This window comes from Aethalodelphis obliquidens, unplaced genomic scaffold, assembly GCF_003676395.1.
Source record: "Aethalodelphis obliquidens isolate GAN/ISIS:26980383/991018 unplaced genomic scaffold, ASM367639v1 scaffold9, whole genome shotgun sequence".
Taxonomy (NCBI): Eukaryota; Metazoa; Chordata; class Mammalia; order Artiodactyla; family Delphinidae; genus Aethalodelphis; species Aethalodelphis obliquidens.
Genome location: NW_020837953.1, coordinates 19,618,315 through 19,643,580, shown reverse-complemented (window position 1 = coordinate 19,643,580; position 25,266 = coordinate 19,618,315). Strand labels below are relative to the sequence as shown.

General features: G+C 35.9%; 1 protein-coding gene across 11 annotated transcripts in view; it reads right to left on the bottom strand.

Annotated features, from left to right (window-relative positions):
• The window catches only part of SCMH1 (Scm polycomb group protein homolog 1), a 187,766-nt gene that overhangs the window by 112,927 nt on the left and 49,573 nt on the right, over window positions 1–25,266 (bottom strand). For 4 of the 11 annotated variants that reach the window (XM_027108916.1, XM_027108924.1, XM_027108927.1 and 1 more), the window contains exons 3-5: window positions 18,465–18,533; window positions 18,002–18,025; window positions 9,238–9,308 (exon numbers count right to left, since the gene is read on the bottom strand). In XM_027108916.1, the coding sequence (XP_026964717.1) occupies window positions 9,238–9,308; window positions 18,002–18,025; window positions 18,465–18,533 (164 nt within the window). Of the gene's footprint in view, window positions 1–9,237; window positions 9,309–10,222; window positions 10,366–16,900; window positions 17,099–18,001; window positions 18,026–18,464; window positions 18,534–22,837; window positions 22,968–25,266 lie in introns of those variants that run through there. The other 7 variants (XM_027108918.1, XM_027108919.1, XM_027108920.1 and 4 more) reach the window with 6 other exon arrangements.

Here is a 25,266-nt window from a genome sequence, read left to right as displayed (position 1 = left end):
GAACATGTGTCAAAGGGAAAAACGCAACACAGGAAAAACAACAATAAAATAGATCCAAATAACCTATGTTAGTATAGCTGATACTTTATATTTGTACTACATTTTATAGTCTATGAAGTGTTTTCCATTCATTAGATTATATAAACTTCACAACTCTTTAAGGTAAAATTGTATTGTCCCTGCTGTACCCTTAAGGAAACCACAGCTGGAAAAAATTAAGTAAACTATGGATTATTAAAAGTATTTATAAATAATTATTACTTCAATTATATTGTTAAGAACTGATGTTCTTAAAAGAAAATGCAAGAAGGCCAATGTCTCCTGTCAATCTATGAATTTTCAAAAAAAACCAATTCAGTTAAACTTTCAGGGATAATAGCCCATTAAGGAAATGGTAAACATGTAGCTACTAATTAGATCTTCCATTGGGATAACTGCTTCATTTTGTTTCACTGGCCAATATATTTGGCTTTTAAAGACAAGTTCTCAAACACAGAAGTCAAATAAACTCAATTTTCAGTAAACTGGGTTACTAAGATTTTTTTTAAATTAAAACGTTTCCTTCCTATGATATAAAATGAACATTACATTTCTGAAAAGTACGACATTATGAAAAGCCATTTAAAATAGATGACATTCAGAAAGTGCATAAAACTGAGCTTCCTAAGTACTACAGAAAATATGAATTAAAATATAACATGCATTCTGCTCTACTTTTTTTTTTAACATCTATATTGGAGTATAATTGCTTTACAATGGTGTGTTAGTTTCTGCTGTATAACAAAGTGAAGCAGCTATATGTATACTTATATCCCCATATCCCCTCCCTCTTGCATCCCCCTCCCACCCTCCCTATCCCACCCCTCTGGGTAGTCACAAAGCACAGAGCTAATCTCCCTGTGCTATGCGGCTGCTCCCCACTAGCTATCTATTTTACATTTGTAGTATATATAAGTCCACGCCACTCTCTCACTTTGTCCCAGCTTACCTTTCCCCCTCCCCATGTCCTTAAGTTCCTTCTCTATGTCTGCATCTTTATTCCTGTCCTGCCCCTACTTTCTTCAGAACCACTTTTTTTTTTTTTTTAGATTCCATATATATGCACCACATCGTCTTGATTACTATAGCTTTATCAATAAGTCTTGAAGCTGGGTAGTGTCAGTCCTCTGACCTTGTTCTTCTCCTTCAATACCGTTTTGGCTATTCTACATCTTTTACCTCTCCATGTGACCTTTAGAATCAGTTTGTCAATATCCATAAAATAATGTGCTGGAATTTTGATTTAGGCTTGTATTATGTATATTAACCTTGTATCCTGCAACCTTCTTACAACTGCTTATTACTTCTAGGTGTTTAGCTGTTGTTGTTGTCGTTGTTGATTATTTCAGATTTTCTACAGACAATAATGTCACCTGCAAACAAAGCCAGTTTTATTTTTTCCTTCCCAATCTGTATATCTTTTATTTCCTTTTCTTGTCCTATTGCTACATTTAGGACTTCCAGTATGATGCTGAAAAGGTGTGGTGAGAGGGAATATTCCTGTTCCTGATTTAGTGGGAAAGCTTCTAGTTTCTCACCATTAAGTATGATGTTGGCTTTAGGTTTTTTGTAGATATGATCACTCAGCATAACTACTCTAATACTCATCCATACTGCTGAAAGTATCAATAATTCATTTCCTTTCACTGCTGAGTAGTATAACATGCTGATGAACATTTGTTGTGTTTCTAGTTTTTAACTATTACAAATAAATCTATGAACATCCATCTATAAATCTTCGTCGGAAATACACTTTCTTTTCTCTTGGGTAAACATCTGAAGGTAGAATGGATAGGTCATATGGTAGGTATTTAACTCATATACCAGAAAATGTACCTTTTTACAGTGTATAATTCAGTGAGTTTCAGTATATCCACAGAGTTGTGCAAATATCACTCCATCTAAATTTGGAACATTTTCATCAATCCCCCCCTGAAAGGAACCCCATACCCGTTGCAGTCTCTCCCCATTCTCCCCTTAACCCAATGCCTGGAAACCACTAATCTACTTTCTGTTTCTGTGGATTTGCCTATTCTGGAGGTTTAATATAAATGAAATTACACAATATGTGAGTGGCTCCTTTCTTCACCTGGCACAATGTTTTCAAGTTGAATCTATGTTGTAGTGTTTATCAGTACTTCATTTATTTTCATTGCTGAATAACATTCCATTGTAATGGATATACTACATTTTTTGCTTATCCATTCATCAGTTCATGGACATTTGGATTGTTTCCTCTTTTTGGCTTTTATATATAATTATGCCACGAACACTTGTGTATCAATTTTTGTGTAATCATATGTTTTTATTTCTCTTGGGTATACACCTAGGAGATTGCTGGGTCATATGCTAATTCTATGTTTAACATTCTGAATAATTTCCAAACTGTTCTCTAAAGTGGCCACAGAATGTTATAATCTCACCAGCAACATATGAGGGTTCCAATTCTCGATATCCTCATGAACACTTGTATTGTCTGCCTTTTTGATTTCAGCTATTTTAGTATTTGTGAAGTGATATCTCATTGCAGTTTTGATTTACATTCCCCTGAAGACTAATGATATTAAGCATCATTTATGTGTTTATAGGCCATTTGTATATATTTGGAAAATATCTATTCAAATTCTTTGCCAATTTAAAAATGAAATTGTTTTAACTGTTGAGTTGTTCATCATATCTTCTGGATACAAGTCCCTCATCAGATCCATGATTTGGAAATATTTTCTCCCAAAAGGCAGCTGGGACTTTTCACTTTATTGACAGTGTCTTGGGAAGCATAAAACCTTTTAATTTTGATAAATTTTGAAGTTCAATCTATCTACAATACTTTTTCTTTGTTTTATGCTTTTAGTGCCATATCAAACCATTGCCTAATCCAAGGTCACGAAGATTACTCCTGTGTTTTCTTCTAAGAGTTTTATAGTTTTAGCTCTTATGACTATCATCCACTTGGGAGTTAATTTTTGTATATGGTGTGGAGATAGAGTCGAATGCCATTCTTTTCTTTGTGGACATCCAGTTTGTCCTTGCATTAGTTGTTGAAAATCCCACTGAACTGTCTTGGCATCCTTGTTCAAAATCAATTGAACATAAACGTAGGAGTTTATTTCTGGACTGTCAAACCAAATCCACTGATCTATATGTCTACCTTTATGCCAGTACCACACTGTCTTGAATACTGTAGCTCTGTAGTAAGTTTTGAAATCAGGAAATCCTCTACTTTTGTTGCCCTTTTCTGAGATTGTTCTGGCCACTCTGGGTTCTTTGTATTTCTATATGATTTTAGGATCAACTTGTCATTTTCTGCAAAATAGCCAGCTGGGACTTTGATAGGAATTACATCAAATCAATAGATAGATTTGGAGAGTATTACTATCAGTTGTGTGATTTATCAATATTTTCTCTAAGTCTATGGCTTATATTTTCCTTCTCTTACCAGTGTCTTTTGAAGAGCAGAAACTATTAATTTTGACATTTACTTTACAAATTTTTTTAAATGAATCATGCTTTTAAGGTGTTTTCTAAAGTTTTCTTTATATAAGTGTTTTGTATATTTGTTAGTTTATTCCTAAATATTAATTTTTTGTTGCTTTTGTAAATGGGAGTCTCTTTTCCATTATATCTTCTATTGAGTTACTTTTAACCATTGAGTAAAATGCCGGCTTTAGTTCTGAGGTATACATATTTTTTCATGTTAAGGATGTATTACTCAGTTCCTAGTTTATTTAGTGTTTTCTTGGTTTGTTTGTTTTGTTCAATAGTGTGTTGAAGTTTTTCTGTCAAATTATTTTCTGAAGTAATTGATCCATTTTACATTTTTACCAGTATTTTATGAAAGTTCCATTTATTCCACATCCTTGCCACTATTAGGTATGGTCAGTCTTTTTTTTTGAGTGATATTTAAACAAATGTATAGAGATATCTCATTGTGATTTTACTTTGTATTTCCCTAATGAAATAGTATTGACCATCAATTCACTTATTTGCCACTGATTTATTTTCTTTTGTGTTTGTTCTGGTCTTTCAATCTGGATTGCTTTTATTTCTTTTTTTGGCCTGGTGACATTGGTACTACAGCAATGAATAGAAGTGGTAAGGGCAGACATCCTTATCTTGTTCCTGACCTGAAGGGAAAACATCTACTCTTTCACCATTAAGTATGCTATTACTAGGCTTTTCACAGATACCCTTTAAAGTTTAGGATTTAGGAAATTCCCTTCTATTTCTTGTTTGTTGAGTTTTTATTAGTAATGGACATTGGATGTTTTTAGATACTTTTTCTGCATCTATTGTGATGATCATAATTTTTCTTCATTAGTGTGTTCATATGGTGCATTATATTGATTGGTTTTTGAATGTTAAATCAATCTTGCATTATAGAAATTAAAACCCACTTGGTCATGAATTATTTTTATATATCGTTGGATTCAATTTCTTAAACTTTTGTATAACTGACTCCCTTTGCTATACACCTGAAACCAACACAACATTGTAAATCAACTATATGCCAATAAAATTTTTAAAAAAAATCAAGATATAGTAGCAGAAAAAGGTAAGGATGTTTGATGCTGAGAGAATAAAAATTGAAACTGAAAAAAATTTTTGTTTAGAATTTTTACATGTATTTTCATATGGGATGTTGCTTTGTAGTTTTCTTTCCTTTCAGTGTCTTTGCCTGGTTTTGGTATCTGAGTAATGCTTATCACATAGAATGAGCTGGGAGGTATTCCTTTCTCTTAAACTTTCTGGAAGAGTCTGTGTAGAATTTGCATTACTTTTTCCTTAAATGTTTGGAACAACTCACCAGCAAAGTTACCTAGGCCTGGAATTTTCTTTGTGGGGAAGTTTTTAACTACAAATTCAACTTCTGTAACAGAAATAGTGCTATTCAGATTTTCTATCTTCTTGAGTGAGCTTTGGTAATTTGTGTCATTCATAAGAATTATCTGTTTCATCTAACTTGTCAATTTTTTTTTTTTTTTTTTTCCAGTACGCAGGCCTCTCACTGTTGTGGCCTCTCCCATTGCGGAGCACAGGCTCTGGACGCACAGGCTCAGCTGCCATGGCTCACGGGCCCAGCCACTCTGCGGCACGTGGGATCTTCCCGGACCGGGGCACGAACCCGTGTCCCCTGCATCGGCAGGCGGACTCTCAACCACTGTGCCACCAGGGAAGCCCTAACTTGTCAAATTTTAAAGGCATAAATTTGTTCCTAATATTCCTTTACTACCCTTCTAATATACGTAGAATTAATACTGATGTTATTTCTTTCAGTTCTGGTATTAGTAATTTGTGTTTTCTTTTATTGATTAATCTATCTAGAGATTTATCACTTTTACTGATCATTGCAAAGAACCAGCTTTTGGTTTCAATAATTTTCTCTGTTGTTTTTCTGTTTTTCATTTCATTGACTCATGCTCTAATTTTTATTATTTTCTTGCTCTTTTTAAAAATTATTTTTAGGGCTTCCCTGGTGGCGCAGTGGTTGAGAGTCTGCCTGCCGATGCATGGGAAACGGGTTCGTGCCCCGGTCCAGGAAGATCCCACATGCCGCGGAGTGGCTGGGCCTGTGAGCCATGGCCACTGAGCCTGCACGTCTGGAGCCTGTGCTCCGCAATGGGAGAGGCCACAGCAGTGAGAGGCACGTGTAACGCAAATATATATATATATATATTTTTAAAAAATAATTATTTTTATTACTTTCTCTTTTTTCCCCCTAGTTTTTTAAAGTGGAAGATGAGGTCACTAAATTAAACTTCTCTTCTAATATAGGCATTTAGTGCTATAAGTTTCCCTCAAAGTACTGCTTTAGCAGTGTCCCAGATTCTGAAATGCTCTGCTTTCATTTCGTTTAGTTGAAAATACTTTCTAATATCCCTTTTTGTGTTTCTAAATATCCATGAGATGTTTAGAAAGGTGTTAGTTTCCAAATATTTGGAGATTTTCTAGGTAACTTTCTGCTATTGATTTTTAATTTAATTCCAGTGTAATCAAAGAACATACTTTGTATTACTTAAATCCTTTTAAATTTATCAAGCCTTATTTTATGGTCTAGAATATGGTCTAACTTGGTAAATGCTCTGTATGCACTTGAAAAGAATGTATATTCTGTTACTGGGGAGTGTTCTATATATATCAATTAGGTTAAGTTGGTTGATAGCATTGCTCAAGTCTACTATATACTTGCTGATTTTCTATTTGTTCTTTAATTATAGAGAGCCCTACAGACAAATTTTAGATTTATCTCTCCTTACAGTTCTATCATTTTTTGCTTCGTGTAAGGACTGTGTGACCCCTTTTCATGATGAAATTATTGTATTTATACCTGATAATATCCTTTGCCTCTGGAATATACTTTGACATCAATATGCCATTTCAGCCTTATTATGGCTTAATGTCAGCATGGTAAAATTTTCCATTCTTTTACTTTTAAACTATTTGTGTCTTTATACTTAAAGCATAATTTCTTGCAGGCAGTATATAATCGGGTCTTACTTTTTAGCCAATGTGACAACCTCAGCTTGTTAACTGGGCCATTGAGACCATTTATCAATAGATTATTGATATGGCTGGACTTAAAATCCACCATCTTGCTATTTGTTTTCTATTATTTTAGTGGTTGCTTTGGGGTTTAAACATATTTAAATTATCAGTCTATCTTCAAGTAATTTTATATTACTTCATGCATAAGAATTTTATAATAGTATACTTAAGATTTCTCCCCTCTTGGCTTTTATGCTATTGTTATTATACATTTTACTAATACATGTTATCACCTCTACAACACAATGTTATTATCATTGTTTATACAGTCAATTATCTTTACAGAGACTTAATAAGAACATCTTAAGTATTTACCCTTGTAATTACAATTTCTAGTGACTTTCATTCCTTTGTGTAGATCTGTAATTCTATCTGGTAACATTTTCCTTCTGCAAGATGGACTTCGTTTAACATTTCTTATAGTGAGTCTGCTAGTGATGAATTCCTTCAGTTTTTGTGTGTCTGAAAGTATCTCTATTTGGCTTTCATTTTTGGAAGATATTTTTGCTGGATATAGAATTCTGGGTTGACAGTTTTTCTTCTGACACTTTGAAGACGTTACTCAACTTTCTTCTTGTTTGCATTGTTTATGACAAGAAAATATAATGTCATTCTTATCTTGGTTCCCCTGTATATAAGGTGTCTTTTTTCCTCTGGCTGCTTTTAAGATGTTCTCTATCCCTAGTTTTGATAATTTATGACATGCCTTAGTATAGTTTTCTTCTTGTTTCTTTTTTTTAGGGGATCATTTAACTTCTTGAATCTGTGGATTTACAGTTTTCCTCAATTGTGGAATATTTTTTGCCCTTTTATATTCAAGTACTTTTTCAGTCCCCCATCTCTTCTCTCCTTTGGGCACTCCAATTACATGGTCTATGAAGTTATCCCATGCCTCACTGATCTCTTTTTCCTCTTTTTAAAATTCTTTTTTCTCTTTGTGTTTCATTTTGGATATCTTCTATTGCTAAGTTTTCACATTTATTAATCTTGTTTTCTACCATTAACTGTTTCCCATCTAGTGTATTTTTCATTTTGCACATAGTGGTTCAATGTGAGTCTTTTTATATCTTCCGTTTCTCTGCTTAACTTTCAACCATATGGAACACAATTAAAATAATTAATTGTTTTAATGTTTTTATCTGCTATTCTAAGATTTGTATAGGTTCTGTTTCAATTGATTGACTATTCTGTTCATTATTAGTTATGCTTTCCTGCCTCCTTACATGCCTGATTATCTTTGACTGGATGCCAGACACTGTGACTTTTACCTGTTAGGTGCTGGATATTTTTGCATTCCCTTCTCGTGCTGTGTTCCTAGATGCAGTTACGTTACTGGGAAATAATTTGATCATTTTGAGTCTTGCTTTTAGTTTGTTAGGCAGGTTCAGAGCATGCTAATCCTGAGGTTAATCATTTCCCACTACTGAGCAGGATCTTCCCAAGTATTCCACCCAATGTCACATGAATTATGAGATTTTCCAGTCTAGCTGGTGGGATCAGGTACTATTCCCAGTCCTGTGTGAACACCAGGCTCTATCCTTTTACTATCCTTCTAATCCTTTCAGACGGTTTTTCCCTTGGCTTGGATGCTCACATGCATATACTGAACAACGGTACTTTGATGGACACTTGAAGGGGGGTTTCCACAGTTTTCTTTCTGTGCAGCTTTCTCCTCTCTGGTGCTCTGTTCCGAAAATTCTAGTCTCCCTGGGCTCTCAGTTCCATCTCCTAAACTTAGGGAATCTCCCAGGCTCAACGTGGGTTCCCCTTCCCTGGGCCATGGTCTCAAAACTATCTTAAGGCACTAAATATAAGGGGGATCAACTCATTTGTTTTCCATCTTTCAGAGATCACTGTGCTTGGCTGCCTGATCTTCAGTAACTTGAAAACCATTATTTAATATATTTTGTCTTTTTAAATCATTTCAGGTGGGAGTATGAATTTAGTCCCTGTTATTTCAACTGAGCAAAAGTCTTAAATTTGTACTTTTATTTATTTTATTTAGAGCATAGACAAAATTAAAATTCAAAGTGAAACATTGACAGTTTGTGGAAATAATGATTGAATACTAAAGGGAGGGAGATATAAACAACTTCCTGATGCGTAGCTCTATTTAGCAACAGTACACTTCTTTGTTTACTAGCCTATCACGTACTGATATAGTCAACATCATCTGTACATTGTAAGGGGCACTTAATCCTATGTAGGAAGCTCTGAATGTCCTCTGATGAGGTCCTAACACACTCCCCCATGGGATTCAGTGCCAGTATCCTTATGGAAAGATAAGATTGTGGCAGGGGAGTTGAATACAGAGATATGAATACTGCTCCACTTTCAAGAATTGTCTAAGGGCCATACCTCTGTTTCCTATCTGCCTGAACTAATAGCTGCAGTAAAAATTAGTGACTGTTTTCAGTAACACAGAATAGCCTCAAGGAGGTGAAGAGATGGAGAAGGTGTTACTTGGGATGAAGTTAGGGAGAATGTCTAAAACTCACAGTGAGTTTTGAGTCTTGAGTTGTATTCTTCCCATAGGATTTTATTCTGGGGACTTCAGGTGAGAAGCCCAAGGGCTCCCACCTCATGTTTTGCTTGTTTAAGGACCAGAAAAGACTACTTGCCTCCCACCTACTAAAGATGTTGAGAATCAATTACCTGCTTGAAGCAATGGACAGGCGCTGGGACTGAACATGTTTCTTTTAGGTATTTGTCCCAGGTAAAATGACCTGTAAAGGAAATAGAAATCTCTATCACAGTCAACCTCCTAAAAAATGCTTTCAGGTTGTAACCTACACTAAACATTAGGCTATTTTCAGACTCGTCTGGAGCATAAGAAAACTTATTTTGCCCTGTTTGGGCTCAAAGGAGTATTAAGGGGAAGAATCAAGGTGACCTGAGTGGATCATTTTAGATCAATGTTTTTAAATCACAGTCTAAGATGACCTGAGGTGTTTTTCATGTTAGTCCCTAAAGTGATCCATAATGCTAGAGCAAGTCATACCAGTGTCTCAAAGAAGTATCCAGGAAGCTCATGGAAAACAGAACAGGAGAGGCAGAAAGTGGGTGAGGAGATTCCTTCTGAACAATCTGACTCCTGTCAAGGTTCCTTATTGCCATCAAATGATTGCTTTTAACACCTAATGTGGTTGAATCCTACCATCTCAGATCAGAAAGAATAAAGAAGAGACTATCTTGAGACATTGGGTAAGACGAGTTGTTGAGGGCAGGAAAAGCCAGAATCAGTGAGATTATACTTGAATCCTCACTCTAAAAACTGTTTCTCTCTCACCCACCCCTAACCCATTCCTATCCCTGCCACTGTCGCATTGCTCTGAGGTGCAAAATGACAAAGATCTGTCAATTTAGAGAAAAGTAGATACTCAGAAGCATTTCTGATGACAGTAACTAAGAATAGGTTGGGAAATTTACAGAATCTTTTAGCCTCTTGAAGTGGCCTTAGGGCCTCTCAAAGTTTGAGGAACACTGTGCTAGAGAAACAATCTTTAAGGTGACACTTATTGGGGTCAGGGAAAACATTTTAAGGGATAGGCTATTAAAGACATATCTTACTGGACCACAAAAGATTACCAAGTTCTTTATTAAAGGTTAAATCAGTTACGAATCTCCCTCTAATACCCACCTAGAGGTGACCCCATGATGGAGCAGGGAAGGTCCCAGAGACTCTCACAAGCTAAAACACTGTAGCAAACCAGCATTTCTTGAAGCTTCCTCTGCAGTGGAGCAGCACAGGGCCCCTTTGGGCCATGCAAAAAGCACTAGATGCTGGGAATAAAAACGAGTCACTGAATGATGAAATCTAAATCACTGCAAAGATGATGCCAAGACTTTATACTCTATTGACTTTATAGCTTCTGTTTTAAAACTGGTTCCTTTCCCACCATCCTAACCAAGCCAAATAGATTTGGCCAGAAATCACAGTCAGTTCTGAACTATTTCATGCACTCGCCAATGATTAATCATCTTGAATAGACAGTTAGCCCATAGGGTAAATGAGATGGGTATTTCCTGGAGTCAAGATTAAAGAGCTTATCAGAATTTAATAAAGCGTTTGCTCTTAGCTGAGATGGCTCTAAAGCAAAGACTGAATACTTTCATCACTATTGGCTGTTAGAAAAAGAAAACATTAAAAATTATTTTTCCATTCTTACAAATAAATAAGTCGAATAGTAAGTCTTGGGTTTGACTAGACTGCAGCTCTTGAACTCTGGCATCTATAGCAGCACTGCCCACTAAAACCTTCTGTGATAATAGAAATGTTCTGTATCTGTGCTGACCAATAAGGTAGCCACTAGACACATGTCACTACTGAACACTTGAAATGTGGCTAGTGTGAGTGAGGAATTAAATTTTAAATGTTATTTAATTTTAACTAATTTAAATTTAAATACGTACATGTGGGTAACAGCTACTGTATAAGGAAAGTGCAGGAAGAGGTTTGGTCAGTCCTGGGTTGCTTGTATAAGTTTGCGTTCTGACCAAAAGCATCCAAAAGACTTTGGCTTTAGGAATTATAGCAGCATCGGGATACCAAAATAATTAGGGTATGAATTATAGTTCTCTATTACACATATCAATTATGGAAACCAATCCCTATTATATAGGTAAGAAATCTCACATCTTCTACCATCTAGGGAGCACCCTATTACCAACTGAATGAAAAGGAATCTCTTTGTTAAAAGCAGTTCACCCCCTGTTGAGGGTTCACTTGCTTGAACCATACCTAGATTAGTACTTTTCTTAAATTTGATTGCTTAGGCTATTTATAGTTTAGTCCCTTATTATCAGGTAAATTGCCAAATAATTTTTATTGACTCAATAAGAATATCTGAGCACCTATTATAGTGTCCCATAATGAAGCCAAACATGTCTACCACATCACCAAGCACTAAAATATCACAAAAGAAATAGGACAGGCAATAAAATATAGATCAGGGGTTGGCAAATTTTCTTTAAAGGGCAGACAGAAAAAATTTTATGCTTTTTGGGCCATTCAGTCTCTGTCACAAATACTCAACCTGTACGTTGCAGTATGAAAACAGCCATAGACAATATGTAATTGAATGAGCATGACTGCATTCCACTAAAACTTTATTTATAAAAACTGGCAGTGGGTTGCATTTGGCCCCCAAATAGTTGTTTGCCAACCCCTAAGATATAATATTGATTCTCAAATGCTACTTACCATCAAAATATCCTAAATAATTTTTCTTTAAATACAGTTCTGAGACCCATCTTCAGAGGTCCTCATTCAGTAGTCTCTGAGTGTGGTCTGAGAATCTGTATTTTCAAAGGCTCCCTACGTAGTACTGATTAACTTCTATGCCTAGAAACTAATAGTGTAATTGAAAGAATGATATTGAGAGTCAGAAGATGCTGGTTAAAGTCTTGTTTCTATAACTAACCATCTTGAATAAATTACTTAATCCTTCCAAGCATCAGTTTACTCATCTGAAAGACAGAGACAATATCCCACAAGATTGTACACACACTCATTCATTCAATAAATATTTATTAAACTCCTTCTAAGTGCAAAAGCACTGTGTTAAATGTTAGGGGAACAAGATAGACATGGTTCCGAAATTCATGGAGCCTGCAGTTTAGAGATAAACAGTAGTATTAAATAAATAATAACACAAAGAATCTGGCACAATTATGATAAATTTAAGTTAATGAGGTAGTACAGGTTGCCCTGAGAATGCAGAACAGGGAAATCTAATCCATACTTGGGTCAAGGATTATTGTGAAGATTAACATTATTAACTGATATTTTATAATTTACAGAGTGATTTCAATTATTCATTCAACTGATGTTTGAGTATCCTCTATGTGCCAGACACTTTTTCTAAGTGCTAGGATAAGGCAGGAGGTCCCTACCCTCATGGAATTTACATTCTGGTGCATGATGAGGCACAATTAATACACAAACAACTAAATAAGGTAATAAGTGATAAGTACTTGAAGGAAATAAAATAATGTGATGTGACAGATAGAGACTGGGAACCCTCTTAGGTGGTGAAGTTATGGACAGATGCTCTACACAGGAAACATCTGAGCTGACACCTTACAGATGAGAGAAAGCCAGTCATCTCATTTGTATGGCTGAATAATGCTTATGAAAGTGTTTTATAAACTATAACAAACATACCACATGATAGTTACATTTATTATTAGGAAATAAGATCCCTGCCTGAGGAGACTTACAAGCTGCATAGAAGTACCTTAAAAAATTAGAAGTCCCCTAAAATGTAAAGCGCAAGAGATCCACCAGCAGAACGCATTAATCCCTTTCTCTAATATTCACTCATTCAACACATATTTATCGTGCAACTACTACTATATGCCAAGCCCAGTTCTAGGCACAGGTGATACAGTGAAGAACAAAACAGCCAAAATCTCTGCCCACATGGAGCTTACATTGTAAAGGGGAAGAGAGACAATAAATAAATAAATAAATACAATTCAATTGGTCCAGAAGGTAACAGGGACACCAGATAATAACTGTACAGTTTCTGGCCCTTTTCAAATAAAGAAAAAATAAAGCAAGGTAAGAGGGAAAAAGAGAGTGTGTGTGCTGTTTTAAGCAGGATGGTCAAGAAAGGCATCTTGATGAGGTGATATAAAAGCTGAGATGTGAATGGTCCCTCTAGCCTCTGCTTAAATAATTCCAATGATGAGAAACTCATTATTTGGCTATGGTTCAATAGCACAAATGGATAGATTTTTAACCGTCAGAATCAGCCAAAGTCTGCCATCTTCTAACCTTTACCCACTGGTCCTAGACATAATATATCTAATCCCCTAAATATGTCCCAAATCCCTCAACTGCTCCTAATTTAACAATGGTTATGTCAGGCACCTCCATTCATGCTGGCTATTGTTCTGTCCACATTCCTCTACAAGAACTCTACTTTGTTCCACCTAAAGTGTGGAACCCAAATTCTTAAGAGCAGTAAAGACAATCATAGTCTTTAGATCAGAAATTGGACTCCAAGATTACTGCCTGAAAAGTGGTCCATTGTTTATGTGCACTATAATTTACATAACAAAAGTATTTGTTAAATACTATTGATGGTCATTTAAGTGTTTTCTAATTTTTTTTTTTTTTTTTTTGCCGTACGTTGCGGAGCACAGGCTCCGGACTCACAGGCTCAGCGGCCATGGCTCACGGGCCCAGCCGCTCCACGGCATGTGGGATCTTCCCAGACCGGGGCATGAACCCGTGTCCCCTGCATCGGCAGGCGGACTCTCAACCACTGCGCCACCAGGGAAGCCCCACTGTTTTCTAATTTTTGATGTGCACCTTTGTGTACATATCGTTAACATCTTTAAGATTATGTCCTTAGGGCAAATTCCTAAGAGTGGGATTAATGGTCAAAGAGTATGCATATTTTATGTTTTGATACAACAGAATTCCTACCAATAGTGCATCAGAGTATGTTTCTTATATCCTTGCTAAAACTGTTTTAACAATTTCTATAATTTTGATAATCTTATCAGTGCAAAAACAAAACACTGTTACACTTATATTTGCAATTCTTTGACTACTAATACAGTTGAAGATCTTTTTAGCCTTATTAGTTTATATTGTTTTTGCCATTTTTCACTGAGGTATTCTTTTGTTTTCTCACAGATTCTAAGAGTTCTTTGTAGATTGAAGATATGTTAGTCCTTTGTCATATATGTTGAAGACACTTGTCTCAGTCTGATAGGATTTGCCCTTAAATTTCTCAGTCTTTTATTTTATGACTTCTTGATTTCATATCATGCTTTCCTCACTTCAGTATTATAAAAATAGTAACCCATGTTTTCTTCTAGGATTTCTAAAGTTTCATTTTTTTACATTTAAATGTTTGATCTATTTGGAATTTATTTTGTGAGACAAATGAGGCAAAGATACAGCTTTCCTTTTCACTTTTGTTCAATAAATGTGCTTCAAATTCACTTATTGAACAAATCATCTTCTCCCCACGGATTTGAAATGTCACCTTGATTATACATTAATTTCTTATATACACTTGGATCTATTTCTAGACTCTGTATTCTGTTCCTCTCATCAGTTACTCTCTTCCAGCACCAGGAGCACTTTGTTTCATATAATTTTACAATCAATTTAAATAGAGCAAGTCCTTTTCATAACCCTCAACCCTAGGTTTTCTTGGCACTTTCAAATGATTACTTAGTTTTGGCATAACCAGCACTAACAAAACCCAGTTATCCTAAAATGTCCAAAGCTAAGTTTATAAGATATACAGTAGTTCATCCTTAAAACACGGTCCATAGGCCTTTTAGTTCAATAGCCTGACGTTTTTTAATGGATCATCTAAAGATAAAACACCAAGCCAAAAAAAGAATTTTTACTTTACCTGTCTTCCCAAAACAAATCCCACCATTCCCAATCTCTTATAACATCCTATTCACACTTTTATTTCCATACTCTCTACATCATATTATCATAATTATTTATGTAAGGTCTTTATGGATTGAGGATATCTTTTATGAACTTTAAAAAATCTTCACTGTTTAACCCAGTGCCTGAAACTTAATAGAGGCGCCATAAAAGTTTGAAAAGTGAGTGAATGAAAAGAAGCAAACCAGTAATAGTCCTACTCTTTTCTGGACGAGTAACATCACATCACACCTGGGAAATTAAATGTTCTGGGAGCTATACTTCGAGAGGGATAGAACAAAGCAAAGCCTAAATGGTGACCTAAGTGATGAAGAGACACAAAACCATGTCACATGAGGACCAGCTGAAGGAATAATGAACATTTAGCGTGAATAAGAAAGCAAAGTCTCATCCATCCATCCAACAAATATTTATATTGTGTATCAAAGCACTGTGCTGGAGATACAACCATGATCAAAATACTGTTCTTGCCCTCATAGAGCTTCAATCTATTGAGGGATAGAGATTAAACAGCCGACTGTAATAAACTGGGGTAAGTGCTACCCTTGGAGATGGAGTGTGCTATAGGAGGGTTTGTGGAAGGATTCCCACAGGAAGTAACCGCTAAGCTTCTGGTTAAAGTGTAAAAGGATATGCAGGGAGTCAGCCAAAGAGAGAGGGAATTCTTTTGTTGTTGTTTCAGACAGAGAGAAAAGCATGTATGGAGGCCCCGAAGTGAGAAAAAGCAGTTCTAAACCTGAATCTTTTGGTATGGCTACTGGGTAGATAAAGACAGTTTAGAAAAGAGGTTGTCGATAAGAGCAGTGTTCAGGTTTCGGAGAGTCTCACATACTACACTACTGAGAAGAGGAAGCACAAAAGGGTTTGTGGGAGGAGTCACTCTGTCTGCAGTGTGAAGAACGGATTCGAGGAGGGTAAGGCTGCAGGCAGAAGACTAGTTAGGAAGATTTTCTAATAATCTAGGTATGAGGTGATGGTTGCTTGAACTAGGAAAAGTAACAGAGTGGCAGTGAGAAAGCAGTCCTTAGAGCTGCTTTCAAATAACTAGAGGCCAGTGAGTGAAAAACCAGCTAAACCTATACCGTAAGGCTCTAAAAGTTATAGGAAGGACTAATAGAATTGACAAAGAAACAGATTTTGGCCCAATAAATATCTGTCTAAATATGAAGTGAGTTGCTTGGGGAGTTTAAGACAAGACATTTTACAAGAAACACAAAATGCTGGATTTTGAAATGTTGAGTCAAGTTGGATTATTTTAAGGCCTCTTCCAAACTCTGAGATTCTAAAAATCTACTGAATTTTCTTTCAGTTTGGTATTTGGGACTACTCTCTATGCTTGATGGACAAAATGAAATATGCAAGATTAATTTACCAGAGGCTATGCCTGGCTGTGCTACCTCTACTCTCACAAGGAAAAACATACTTTCAAATTTTAGTATCACTTTATGTACTTCATGTTGAATTGAGTATCCACTTTTCACAATTCCCTGTCAACAGAATATGTTGTTCACAACATACCTTAAATGTCACTGAACTAGAATTGTTATTATCGTTCACATTAGCAACAAACCCCAAAACAGCAGCAGCTATCACTGAGTGCCTTCTGTTTGCCTGCACCATGCCATACTATGTTCAATATTTCCCCTGTTAAGTATAACCTGAAAAGTAGGTTTAAGTAAGATGGGTTTTATTTAGGCTCAGAAAGATTAAGCATCTTTCCTGAAGTCACAAAACTGGTAAGTGGGGAAAAGGAATTTGAACCAAGGCCTGTCTGATTCTTATGTCCATGCTTTTTACCACACACCAGTACCTTAGAAAGCTTGAGGAAAGTTTTAAGGAATTATAAAAAGTGACTATCATTTATTGTTTATCAAGTGTCAGGCCCTTTACCTGCATTATTTCATTTCATTCATTTCTTCAGCTCATATTCATAGAATGCTTCACTTCAAAGAATGTCACAAGATTTGACTTAAAGTCTGAGGATAGTCGCTGAACAAATGAAAATAATAATCCTCCAAAGTTGAAAAGTATTTGAGAGTTTTTAAGATGTTTTCACATCCATTAGCTCATGTAATCTTCTTAACAACCCTGTGAAGTAGGTAGAATGGGATTATTATCCCCATTTACAAATCAGAAAACCAAGGATTAGTGTCACAAAGTTACTAAGTGGCAAAGTTGGCTTTCCTTGTCTAGTGTTCTACTACTTTACGTTACCTTCTTTGTCAGTGGGCAATGAAAGTAATATGTTACTGGAAGAAAAGGAAAGAGGGAGCAAACAGAAAATGATAATAATAGGGCTGAACACAGGAAGTTGCAATAACAAAGTATATAACAATACTTCAACAAAAGTTAATGAAGGTATCAGGATATTAATATTTAAGGAACATGCAGAATTTTAAAGGACTCTAAGAAGTTAAGACTGACATTTATATAGGAACCCTGAAAGCTGATTGAGAAATATTAACATTAGTTTCATTTCTAAAATCCTAGTGCGGAAGTACACTATTCAGGGATGAAAACCAAATGCAGTATCAGTCTGACTCCTGTTGTTTGATATTTTAATATTTCAGTTTTTATGTAGTTAAAAAATTTAGAAAATCTTTAGGTTTAATTTCAGTTCAATATATCTCATGAATAATTTCTTTTGGGAAAATCCCAACAAATTCTGATTTATGGACAATGGGGGTTTGTTTTAGCTCTGGATTTAGTGAATTAAGAAGTAACTTCCAGTTTGGTTCAGTTCCCATTCCTTCTTGTACTCATGTAATTAACCACCTCTCTCCCTTTTTGTTAGTGTGGCCTGTGGCCTCCTGATAAGGAGAGTTTGTCATGACAGCAAAGATGAATTATGTGGGCTCATTAGGCAGACAAGAGCACAGGATTCACTAGTTCATGAGACAGAGACACATGGAATTCTTTACCTAGTTACAATCTAATCCCTGGCTTAGTAATTCCCCATATTTAACAGAAACACACAAAAAAATATCTTACCTAGCTCCAGGATGTCAGTAGCTTCTATTAAAGAAAAAAATGTTACAGCATAAGTCATCATGACAAACACACCAAAATGACAGAACAGTGAAGTTCTGGGGTAAAATAGGGCTTGAGAGTTTGTGTAGTTCAATTCTCTCATTTTAAAAGATACTCAGTTCATTACTAGTAGTTATGGAAGTACACCACCCAATTCTGCCTTACTCTTAAAAACGATGGAAATCCAGAGAGGATAAACAACTGTTCTTAAAGCTATGAAGCTAATTTGAGATTGCCTGGACTCAGAATCTAAATTTCCTGATTTCACGCTCAACACAAAGCATATTGCGTTTGACAGGTACCTCTACAAACTATATTTGCTTTAACCAGTGAGTTCTTGGTACACTCAGACCTCTAAAAACAAAGGTTTTATGGTAAGAGATGTCAAATTAAATTTTTCCATGCTAAATAGATTTATTCTTACCTTGATATTGGGATGCTGACTCTGATAGGTGACCATATTTATGTTTTCTAACATCATTCCAGTCTATTACTGCAGGAAGAGAGAAAACAGTCATGTAGAAAGAAAGTACAAGATTCAATACTTCTCCAATTCAGCAGTATGTTGCAATAGTTTTTGATAAAATAATCAACTTCTGAGATTCTAGTCTAAGGAAATAATCCAAAATACAAAAAGAGGTTTTATTTAAAAAGCTTTAATATTGTTTATAATAACAAAAAAATTGGGGTGGAGGGGGCACCTAAATGTTCAAAACAGAAGACTGATTAGGATATTGCAATACATTTGTCACTTGACAAAGTATTTTGCAGCTGTTACATTTTTACAAAGCCTAAACAATAAAATGGGAAAATGTTTAAGTTATAACATTATCTGGTAAAATATGGGATCAAAAATTATATTCAAGGAATAATCACAATTATGTAAAAAACTGAAACCAAACAACGCCTATGTTACGGACTGAATTGTGTCCCCCCCAAAATTCATATTGAAGTTCTCATTCCTCAGTACCTCAGAACGTGACTCTATTTGGAGGTAGGGTCTATAAAGAAGTAATTAAGTTAAAATGAGATCTAAATTTAGGGTGGGCCCTAATCCAATATGACTGGTGTCCTCATAAGAAGAGGAAATTTGGACAGAGACAATGATAGAGAAAAGACTATGTGAAGACATAGGGAGAAGACAGACATTTCCAAGCCAAGGAGAAAAAACCAACCCTGCTGAACCTTGATCTTGGACGTGTAGCCTCCAGAACTTTAAGAAAATAAAATTTCTGTTGTTTAAATGACCCAATCTGTAGCCTTTGTTATGGAAGGTCTAGCAAACTTAACACAACCCTAAAAAGTTATCGCCAGGAAAAAAAAACAGAAGTAAACACAGCAAATATAAACAAATGGTTATCTTTGGATGGTGGTACTGTTTTTCTCCCCTTTCTAACCTCAAATATTTTCAAATTTTCTATACAGAGTATATATTACTTCTATACCTTTTCCTTGTTTGAAAATTTAGATTCACCTACTGACCCCACCACTTTCTCACCATTATTTACCCATCATGTTTTCACTTCTCTTCTTACCCAGCTCAGTTTCCATGGTTCCTCACTAAAATCACTCCATGGCAAATACTCTTAACTCCTTCCCACCTCTTTTTTTTTTGTGAAACTTGCCTAGTAAAGCCTCAACCCTATCTCTGGTTAAAACCACTTATCCACCTATATCATGCCTAGTCCAATAGCTCACGAGTGCTAAAGAAAAACAAGTGCAAGCTTACTGGTCTCACCTTAAACTCATGGCTACAATTCTCAAATGCTACTTACTTAACACTGTCCAGAAATCAAGCCACATTTCCCTACTATGTTTGCTTTTCTCCTTTCCAAAAAAATAAATTCATATATTTTTCTCTCTCCTCATGCTACAAATATTCCCTCCTTCACCTTCACTCTTAGGGGATGACGTTAATTCAGCGTTCACTGAGAAAACAAAAATAATATGAACCTTCTATATGCCATTCATTTCAGGAAGATTCAGACTTGATCTTGTTTAGTGGTATATCCCCAAGCATAGTATAGAAGCAGGTGCTCAGTTAATATCTGGTGAAGGAATGAATCTACTTATTCATCATTCTTTCTGATTTTTCTTCTGCTGCTGTGGATGAAGCGTCTCTGTTTTTAATCAACAGTCCACCCTACAATTTTTCTCCAGATCCCATTTCCTCTCATCCTCTTAAGGACTTTGCAAGTATTTCACTTCTAACAAAGCGTTTGCATCAGTATTCTTACTGCTCCATCATCTCCTATCAAAACAAACACACAAAAACCCCAAACAAACATGCTCTCGCCCAACCTTCTCTTAATTCCACTTATATGCTTCCTGCTATATCTTTCAATTTCTCTGCTCTCCTTCATGGGAAATTAAGAGTCGTCTTAAAGGCAGTAAGTTATTGCCTCCTCGCTTACTCACATTATGTCTTCATTCAAATAGGGTTTTACTGCTCACCACTCCACTGTGATTTCTTCCAAATTCATATTTCCAGCACTGGCCTCTTCTTGGAATTCTACGCTTAACATATATGTACAACTACCTTTAGGCCACCTCTACATGGTTATCAATCAGATATTTCAAATTTAACATGGCTGAAACAGAACCCTATCTCTTGCCAAGCTGTTCTCCTTTTTGTCTTCCCCAAACCAGGAGATGGCATCTCCATCACCTAGCTCCTCAAGCTAAAAATCCTTGAAATTATCCTTGATGTCTCTATTTCCTCTACACTCAAATTCAATCCATCAGTAGTTTCTGTCGGGCCATATCCCAAATCCATCCACTGCTCTTAATTTCACCACTCACACTCTAGTTTAAGTCACTATTATCTCTTATCTGGACTGTTACAACAGCCTGCTAACTTGTATTCCTGCTTCTACTCTTGCCCTATTCCAACCTATTCTCCACAGAAAAGTCAGAGTGAGCATTTTAAAACACACGACAGATAATGTCATTTATCTGCTTAAGGACCTCAAATAACTTCCCACTGAGTGAAGGGTACCTTACAAAGCTAGGCAGGATCTGGCTACTGCCATTTCTGTGATCTTGTCTGTTATGACTTTTCCCTTTTCCACTACACTCTAGTCACACTGGCCAGTGTCCCACTCCAAGTGTTTGCATTTTCTCCTGGTTTGATGTCGCCAGTCTTTCTAGTAAACTGTTAATGTTTGTTCTTCTCTAAATCATGAATAAAGATTACAAACTTGATCAGGCTTAAAAATTGCTGACAGAGACAAAAGATATTAGGGTATCATAACTGAATTTGTGTTTAAAATTTTTCATAATTATTTTAGGTAAGGAAAGAAATGATGCCGTGAAACACTATGTCAGACCTGCTCTGTCCAACATGGTAGCCACTCGCCATATGCAGCTGCTGAGCACTTGAAATGTGGCTAGTGTCATTAAGGAAGTAAATTTAATTTTGCTTTAATTTTTATTAACTTAAATTCAAAAATTGACATTTGGTGCAGTTATTGGGAAAATTTTTTAAGTGTGTTTGGAACAAAACTGGGTATGAGAATCTAGTTTTTCAACGATAGATTTTTTTGAAATCTAAATACAGATCAAGTATTTCTGATAAAACTTTAGTGTCTGAATTGACATTTACGTAACTGTAAAACATATACCAGATTCTGAAGACTGAGTATTAAAAAGGGAATACAAAATAGCTCATTATGTATTTTTATATTGGTTACATGTCAAAATAGTATTTTAGATATAGTAGATTAAATAAAATATATTACTAAAATTAAATCCCCCCTTATTTTTTCACCTTTTGCAATGTGGCTATTAGAAAAATCTAAATTACATATGTGACTTACATTGTATTACTATTGGACAGTGCCATGTTGTCCAACTGTAGTTCAATGTGGCTGCAGCTGAAGGCATGCCAAGTGTATGATAAGAAAAGTGAAATGTGGTCAATGTCAGTGGCTATAATTTTTGCTATATCTGAGAAAGCAGATCTACAAGCAAGAAGCCAATGGGCAAGAAGCAGAGGTGAGGGATGGAGGAGAGAATACACTACTGGCTCACGGGATCTTGGTTCTGGAGGCTCATTAAACCGTTGTTTTCCACATGGCTTGGTTGTTCAACCTGCTTAGTAATTAAAAGAATTCTAACTATTTCAGATGTAGAGGTAGAAGAAAAGGCTTTACAGAAAATATGATTTTGTGTCAAGTGGAAAAGCAAGCTTGATTTAATCTCAGACAAAACAAGTCATCCCACCTAAGTAAAAACCAAGTAAGGGTTAAGACACAACAAACTAGAAAACTGTGCTTAAACATAAAGAGATCTTATCTTTAAAGATTTCTGATAAGGTTCTTAGTTTCTACAATACTAAAATTTTATTTAGAATCTAAACCCTGACGTTTGTAAGGTAGTTTTCTACTAAATTCAACTAATACTAGTAAAAAAGTGACTATAAAAAAAGGCAAGAATGCATACCTTCCAGAAATGACAAGTTTTAATGACCTTTAAGAAATATAATACAAAATGTCTAGCACAGTGCCTAACACAGAGAACAAATTCATTAAATAATAAGTTTTCCTTTCTTTCCTTTCTTAATAATAATCTCTAGTCTGGCTGAACTGTTATAGAAATATTTTTAGGTATTTAAAAAGCAAAACTTCCAACCTCCTCTCACAACCTTGAAAACTGATGCTAATGACAAAAAAGACATCATGGTTAAAAGAAAAAGATAACGAGTGACATAATTATTAGTGAGGAATTCCTTAAATTCACTCCTTGCCAAGTCTCTTAACCCCTCTTACCTCCAGGATGGGGTAAAAATATACTTACCGCTAGGTTGCATAGTCAATGGACTAAAAACTGGTCAGGGAGTTAAGAGGTTTGGGATTTACCCCTGGATCCACCAATACCTTGCTCTGACCTCTGACAAGTCAGTTTCTCTGTATGTTAATTTCTCCATCTGTAAAATGGGGGTGGGAGGAAGGGGGACACTTATTACCCTGTAAAGGACTGAGACTTTATTGGTACTAACAAATTGGACTACATTATAAGAAAAGTAGGACATTTAGATACAATGTTTTTGCTTATTAGAATATCTCAGGGTTGGATAGTACTTTATGCTAAGTACCACAGGTTAAATTGAACTAAGCCTCAATATTCACAGAAATAAAAAATATAGATATTTGAGAATGGACTTGAGGATATGGGGAGGGGGAAGGGTAAGATGTGACAAAGCGCAAGAGAGGCATGGACATATATACACTACCAAATGTAAGGTAGATAGCTAGTGGGAAGCAGCCGCATAGCACAGGGAGATCTGCTTGGTGCTTTGTGACCGCCTGGAGGGGTGGGATAGGGAAGGTGGGAGGGAGGGAGACGCAAGAGGGAAGAGATATGGGAACATATGTATATGTATAAGTGATTCACTTTGCTATAAAGCAGAAACTAACACACCATTGTAAAGCAATTATACTCCAATAAAGATGTAAAAAAAAAAAAAAAGAAATAAAAAATACAGATATTTGCCACATTTGGTCCCATGCGAATACCAAATTTCCAACTAACCAGGTTAGGCCAAAAAATCAAAAGATACTAAAAACACATTAACACGGCGTTATAAACTGAATTACATACCACCCCCGCAAATTTGTATATTGAAGTCCTAATCCCCCAGTGTGACTGTATTTGGAGACAGGACTTTTAAGGAGGTAACTAAGGTAAAATGAGGTCATAAGGGTGGGGCCCTAATCTGATAGAACTGGTGTGCTAATGAAAAGGAAGCGTACAAGAGATTGACTGGTCTCTGTCTCTGTCTCTCAACCACCCCTGCCACCAACACATACAGAGAAAATGGTCAGGTGAGGACATAGCCAGAAAGCCAGAAGGTGCTCTGTCTATAAGCCGAGGAGGGAAGTCTCACCAGAAACCAACCCCGCTGGAGCTGTGAGCAAATAAGTTTCTGTTGTTTAAACCACCCCACTTGTGGTATTTTGTTATGGCAGTCCAAACACACTAATACACATGGTCATAGGACAAATGAAGCTATAGCAGTTCTTTAAGAGTACCTCATATAACACTATTCAGTTTTCAAGTTGTCCTAAAGAATCCTCACTCTTTCTTTTACTACAGTCTGATTGGTGGTAAAATAGAGCATAACAAAATAAAAACAACAAAAGAAAACCATACTGGAAGTTAAAATTTTATCCTGTTTTGAATTGCAAGACTATTTTCCCTTGATGATTTTAGGCAAGTTGTTAATTGCATGGAACCTGTGTTTTCTAAATCAGTAAAGTAGGGATGCTCATCCCAATGCTACTTGCTTCACTGGGTTGCTGTGAAGAGCAAATGAAAAAATGGCTTTAAAAGTGCATAATAAAGATAACAGGGATCATTAAAGGAAAACTTGCTGTTTACTACCTTTCTCAGAGGGAAAGCTCAGATCCTGACTTATACAATGTATGTACTTACAAAAAGGACATAGGACATTAGAACCTCCTGTTACTAGTTAGCCCCTATGGATTCTCATATTCACATATGGATTCTCTAGTAATTCGCTAGAATTACTTCTGCTCTGTCCTTTCTCCCTTTGGCCTCCTCTTCTGCAGACTGGGACCTTTAAAAACTTTGGTAATGCATTCTTCTCAGGAGAAGTAAAAGTGCCTGTATTTATTCCAAAAGACAGTTAATGACACTAAGGGGCTAGAGTAAGAAGAGTAACCTGAATCCTTAAAATGGATGTGTCTGGAGCACTGAAACATTTAAGAGAGTAATCTCTGGAATTCTAGAAAATATACCCTCTTTGATTTCTAAGAAAAGAGTACAAGAGCATATTCTAGTAATATCTAAAGTAATGCTGTCCAATAGAACTTTCTGTGATGATGGAAGTGTTCTATATCTGTGTCATCCAATTGGTAGCCACTAGCCACATGGGGCTATTCAGCACTTGAAATATGGCTAGTGTGACTAAAGAGTTGCATTTTTAATTGTACTTAGTGCTCCCTAAACTTAAATAGACACATGGGGCCAGTGGCTACTGTACTGGGTAGTGCAAATCTACAGAACATAAAGACTCCGGTATTTCTGGAAACACTTGACGGAAAGATAACACGTAGTAGAAAAATCTACAAGGCCGTGGAAGCATCCTTTCAAAATGGGATAAACAAGCACAACAGAGCATCCCCCGAAGCAAGGAAAAGTCAAAAAAATTCTTCATATATTATATTAAGAAAAAACTTAGTTGTAAATTATCATTGTATATT